We start from the raw sequence: 6,440 nt of genomic DNA on the forward strand, positions 1-6,440 counted from the left end.
TTCCCAGGACAATTATGATAACAGGTTCCCACCATACCCCATAAAGAATATATATCTGTCTGTCCCTAATACCTCGGCACCGCACTAGGCTAATGCCTACCTGAACCAAGGATCCTATAAAGATAACAAGAACAAAGTGAAGCTACCTAACAAGTGACAAAGTGCATACTAAAATTAAAATAAAGTGTTCACATGAACAGAGGTGGCGTTCTTCCCTCTGTATCTGGAAAGTGGCGGTGGTGCAAACAGAAGTGCTGTTCGCATGAACGTGAGCGGCCAGCGTTGGTGATTGAACAGATCATGCTGCCTGGGGGGGCAGTGCTCAGAAACGGCGTCTTTATGGAGTGACTTGGTGTGGAAGCACGAGGTAGGTGAGTGAGGGGACAAGTACCTGATATGGCCTCTTCCAAAAGAGCACCAAATAATTAGCTTCTTTCAAATGGTAATTTGCATAACGTGGGTTTGGATGCAGTGTCAGCCATTCATGATCTGAGCCATAGAGCCCTTCTGGCATTTGAACACAAACCTATAAGACCACTTCAGACATGTCAAATATGTATTCATTAGCCAATATGCAGCAAGCAAGTCAAACCTTTCTGAGAACCATCCACCAAACAATATTCCATGGATTGAAAACAGTGTGCTTTTGCAACAGACACACCAGTCATAGTTGTTTTGCACTGAAATCCCCACTATCTTACAATCTACTGCAGGACGTTTCTGCCAGTTTATCCTTCAGGTCTTTTAAACTGGAAACTTCACCAATAGGAATAGTGGTTTTTGTTGAGACCTGTTCCACTTGAATACCAACTTTAATCAATTCTTCACACTTCTCATTGTCTTGTAATCTAGAATCTTTAAAATGTTTAGAGATTGAATATGCTCTTCTCTGCATTCTTCCACCCGCTCTGCACCAATTCCAAAAGTTTAGGTGGTATAGGCCGACCTTTCCCCCCTATGCTTATGGGATATGTCTTCTTGTAAAATAGATAACACTTCCTTAAAGGAACACTATAGCCACCTAAATTACTTTAGTGAATTAGAGCAGTTTTAGTGTTTAGATCATTCCCCTGCAAGTTCACTGTCATTTAGGAGTTAAATCACTGTTTCTGTTTATGCAGCCCTAGCCACACCTCCCCTGGCTATGATTGACAGAGCCTGCATGAAGAAAAAAACAAACTGGTTTCACTTTCAAACAGATGTAATTTACCTTAAATAATTGTATCTCAATCTCTAAATTGAACTTTAATCACATACAGGAGTCTCTTGCAGGGTCTAGCAAGCTATTAACATAGCAGGGGATAAGAAAATCTTAATTAAACAGAACTTGCAATAAAGAAAGCCTAAATAGGGCTCTCTTTACAAGAAGTGTTTATGGAAGGCTGTGCAAGTCCCATGTAGAGAGGTGTGACTAGGGTTCATAAACAAAGGGATTTAACTCCTAAATGGCAGAGGATTGAGCAGTGAGGCTACAGGGGCATGTTCTATACAGCAAAACTGCTTCATTAAGCTAAAGTTCAGGTGACTATAGTGTCCCTTTAACAAATCTAAGCTTTTCTGGTGGTAAGCCCACCTTCACACTAGATGCTTGACCGGAGATATCTGACAAAGAAACCAGAGCATTAAACGGAAGATAACTGAGTGAAAAGACCTTGAATGATTGCATTTCATTTAGATTGCTACAGCAATTCAGATGAACAGTTGCATACTTTCTTCTTACAAACACCTGGGAGTACCAGATTACACTCTCTGCAGAATACATGTTTACATTTATATATAGCCTTTTTTGCAGGGGTGGATATTTTTTTCTTTATCCAATTTCTCAGAATAAGTAGGACTAGACCTCTGTAAATAAACAAACTTAAAACTAATTAAAATAAATCCAAATAAGTAAATAAAACCATAAGTCTTTAAAAGTAGAAATGAATATAATCTCACCTGAAAGACCTTAGTACCGTGGGGGTAGCTGGTGACACGGTGGACCAAATTTTACTAACACCCTTGATGTCAGGAGTATCTGCAAAGCTTAGTCTCCAAATTTGAAATCTTGGCCAAAAAATACATAAAAAAAAAAAAAAAGTTCCAAAACACATGATCCCAACTTTGATGGAACGCAAGGTCTCCCCAGGCGTGCGTTCCACCACTGCACTAGGCCTGCTATTCAAAAAGCATGCCACCCAGGACCGCCTCTAGAACATGCCAGGAACCTGACTCGGCATAAAATGTTTCCACATTAACCAGAGTCTAGTCCATTAGCTCTCCATCCGGGGAGCTGTCAGAGTCCCTCCAGCAGCATCCCATGTGCCTCACCAGCCCACGATCTTCCTGTACATAAGGTTGTTCCCACCCCAGCAACTAGACAAGAAAGAACTGACATGGTGGTGGATGCCCCGGTTTAAATATCGTGAGTAGGATTTTTTTTTTTTTGCAGATTGTCTTATCCCAAGTAAAAAGTACATCCAACAGTTACCATACTGCCACTATGACAGGAAAAACAATTAGTAATGAGGACTACACATAAACATAGTTCAGGGACCAATTCTCTGCAAAACCAATAAAAAAGCTTCACAAACATATCCAATATCCAGACAATGGCTAAATGTGGCATTGAAGATTTTTGTGAACTAAATATTTTTGATCATGCTCAGCAAGAATAAAATGTTACCATGATAACTTTTGCTCTTAGAAGTGAGCTTTGAGCAAGCAATCTCTACGTGCAGTTTTTCAACTTGTAACAGTCTATTCACAGAAATTAGTAAATCTGTGGTGTAGTCACACCTTTTGTACTTGTTACCTGGTAGCTTGGAACTCGCCATATGTAAAAAGCACTATAGGAGAATAGACTAATGTTTCTGAATTATTAGGAATGTTTTAAATATGAAACTGTCTTTCCATTGCAAGGTGGATTGTGTTGTGCATGTGTGATATTTAGCGATTGGGAGTGGTGGGAGGCGCTAACCCAAGTGCTGCCAAGGCCCATTACTAGGAAATTATAATATCGATAAGTATGAATTACTTTTCCCTCTTTCTTCATTCATGATCCAACATATGTAAAAAGCAGCTAAAGTACCAAGGCCTAATTTTGGTTTTTTTAAAAGGTTTGGCCATGCACCCACACAGTCATTTTGATCCTATATTCGTTATGTATTGGGAGGGTTTTGCATGTTTTGTGCAAGTGTAGAGATCTTTACTGTATTAGAGTGCTTTTCCAGACAGTCAATCCTCACATTCTAAAGCTATTATACAAGCTCACAACAAACCACTACACAGCTTATATAAAAGGAATACAACGTTAGAACGGTTTGTGATAATTTATCAGGGTTGTATTTACAGAGATTCATACCATAAAATATATATATATAAAAAAAAATTATATGAAGTTCTACTGGTAAGTCAAAGATTAGATGTTTCCCTTTTAACTGAAATATTTTTCTGGTATATAGATTAAAACAATTTATGTGCTTAGACTTAAAGGGACACTATAGTCACCAAAACAACTTCAGATTAATTAAGCATTATTGGGTATAGGTTATGCCCCTGCAGTGTCCCTGCTCAATTCTTTGTCATCTAGGAGTTAAAGGCACTAGAACAACTTCAAATTAAGTTTGATGCCAGGAGGCACTTTTACCTCAAGGGGTTGAACTGTTCTCAAACAGTTTAACTCCAAAATTGCTTCCAGTTCTCCTCTGGCAGCTTCTGGCTTCAGAACGGTAAGATTCAGGAAGTGCGTTGTGCCTCCCCATTTACTAAACATGTATACACATACACACATTTCTTTACAAGCCAGTATAGTGAATGGGGAGTCAATGATTGGCTGAGAGAGTCAGCTGACCGATCTCTGACAATCAGTGGTGCCCTTGCCCGGCAGCACGCTGTGCTTCCTGAATCTGAACACTAAGAAGCCGGAAGATGCCAGGGGTGGAGTGGAGCCCGGCACTGGAGGCAACATTGGGGTTAGATTGAGAATGGTTTACCACTTGAGGCAAGAGTGCCTCCAGGCACATTTAGATTAAGTTGTTTGTGTCTGGAGTGTTACTTTAAATCAATGTTTATACAGCCATAGTCACACCTTACCTTCCTGCATGTGACTTGCACAGCCTTCCTAAACACTTCCTGTAAAGAGAGAGTACTAATGTTTACATTTCTCATCTCCTGCAAAGTTAATAGCTTGCTTGACTCTACAGGAAGCCTCCTGTGTGTGATTAAATATCAAATTATAGAGCAGGGGATTATAAAAAAAAAAAAAAAAAAAAAAAAAAAAAAAAAAAAGCCCCCACACTTCTAAACAAAGTTAACATATGATTGAAACAGCAACCTTTTGTTTATGCAGGCTGTGTCAGTCACAGCCAGGAAAAGTGTGGCTAGGGCTGCATAAACAAAGTGATTTCACTCTAAAATGGTAGAGAATTAAGCAGTGAGACTGCATTCTAGCAGCTGTAATGAGAAAAGTTGCCTACACATTCACTAAAAGCTGACAAAAAAGCAGCATAATTATCAAATATACATTTTCTTTAAAAAAAATGGTTAAGTACAAAAGTTTTAAAATGAAAAACATTTCAGAGCAGTGTTCCAATGACATCTTAAAAAACAAAACAAAAAACAGTATTTTTTACTAATGTAATACAAACAAAAGCATGAGTATACTAGGCACTGAGTATACTAAATAGGCACTGGGCGCTGTTGAGATTCGCGTAGAAATGTGCTGGTCTATTCATTTCAACATAGGAGAAGCAAAAAAGTTGCCTTGTCGTGAAATGCTGGTTACAGATTTACTCTTGCTTCCAAATCTGATAGAAGAAAGAAATACAAGTTTTATTTAATGTGTTGAAGACAGCAAACCTACACATTTGTGGTAAGACTATACTTACTTGGGAGTGTTCCTCCCCAAGGTAGATTTCATCTTTTGGGTGAGAGAGCTTGATGAAGGTGTTTTTGCAAGTTGTTGTTCAGGAGTAGTCAGGGGTCCCAAGAGGCTCACTGGAATTTAAAGAAAGTCGGTCTATGAGTTGCTAGTCATTTTAAAAGGGAAATTATCTTCTACATGCCCAAAAGATGAAGATAAATCACAATTTACTTAGCTAGCCATGGTTTTAAGTTTAGAATAGAATTTACCTCCTGCCGGCCCTTGGTGTATCAGTTAGCAAATAGACAGTTGTGATAGTTGGCCTTACCCAATAATGAGATTCATAAACTATAGCTATTTAGAAAAATGTCAACAGCTTCAATCTCATTCCCTGTGACATCACAGCTATTACACCTGACTATTTAGGTGATGCAGTCCAAATTCTAACACTCAAATCCTAGTTAACATGCTCCCTGATTGCACAAAGTGGAGATAGATAATGTGGGAATGTAAAGTCTGCATTACAACAAAGCCTGAAGAAAGTAAGTGGTCTCTGGATGCATAGTATGAACTTAAAATTGAATATAATCCAAAATAGCTGGATGAACATACCTTTTACATCTGGAGTCTGAGGAGTGTTAAAAACATTTGCATTTTCAATAATATGAGAAGGATCAACATTTTCCATCATCAAGAATTGGTTCCAGAACTCAGCTGGTAAGGACATTAGGCGTTCCATAACCTGATGAAAATTATTAGAAGTATATTAAGTTATAGATACAAATCATGCATTTAATAGCAAAGAATTGAGAAACTTAAGCAGCACACACACACACACACCTTTGGTTGACGCTTTGTATCATTCATTATGGTCATAGGGTCAGGATCAGACACTGCATGCCCCACAAGGGTTGGACCAAACACCCTAGATAGATTGATCACATCCATTTTACAGTATGGACTTTGTGATACCCTAAATGGCAAAGAGAACTGTATTAAAAGATTTTTACAGTTTGTTATGAAAATAGGTTTGCAATGGTACTTGCAATTACCTTTGAAGGTGGATTATAAGAAAAGCTAAAGTGTCTCTGTTGGCTGATGGCAACTCATCCACAGCTTGATAAATGGCAGCAACACTGTTCCCATCATCAGAAATTTCTGTGAAATAAAACATTTTAGAGTTGTGAATATGAAGTATTATTGGCATTTACAGAGCGCCAGCAGATTCTGTAGCGCTTTACAATATAAGAAGGAGGGGATTTAACTATAAATAGGAAAATTACAAAGAACTTACAGGAACGATAGGTTGCTCAAACGCACTTACATTGTATATAAAAATATAATATATATATATATATATATATATATATATATATATACACATATATAAAATGTCCAGGTCACTAAATGTAAAATTGTTAATGCTAGTACATCTAATGTGGCATCAGTTTAATAAACGGCAAGGACGCAGACAAGAGGAAAAAGCTCCATTAATCAGGAACATCTGATTCTGGTCTATGAAGTCTTTTCTTAACCTACCCTGCTGTAAGTTATGGGACATGGAGTAAAGTCTTTTTGCTCATCACATAAAATGATT

General features: G+C 38.0%; 1 protein-coding gene across 1 annotated transcript in view; it reads right to left on the bottom strand.

The window, feature by feature from the left end:
- Positions 1–4,652: 4,652 nt before the first annotated feature.
- The window catches only part of RACGAP1 (Rac GTPase activating protein 1), a 22,736-nt gene continuing 20,948 nt past the window's right edge, over positions 4,653–6,440 (bottom strand). Inside the window, exons 13-17 of the mRNA XM_063444833.1 lie at positions 5,896–6,001; positions 5,684–5,816; positions 5,456–5,585; positions 4,869–4,977; positions 4,653–4,787 (exon numbers count right to left, since the gene is read on the bottom strand). Coding sequence (XP_063300903.1) covers positions 4,712–4,787; positions 4,869–4,977; positions 5,456–5,585; positions 5,684–5,816; positions 5,896–6,001 — 554 coding nt within the window. The 3' untranslated portion in view covers positions 4,653–4,711. The remainder of the gene's footprint in view (positions 4,788–4,868; positions 4,978–5,455; positions 5,586–5,683; positions 5,817–5,895; positions 6,002–6,440) is intronic.

Source organism: Pelobates fuscus, chromosome 1, assembly GCF_036172605.1.
Source record: "Pelobates fuscus isolate aPelFus1 chromosome 1, aPelFus1.pri, whole genome shotgun sequence".
Classification (NCBI taxonomy): domain Eukaryota; kingdom Metazoa; phylum Chordata; class Amphibia; order Anura; family Pelobatidae; genus Pelobates; species Pelobates fuscus.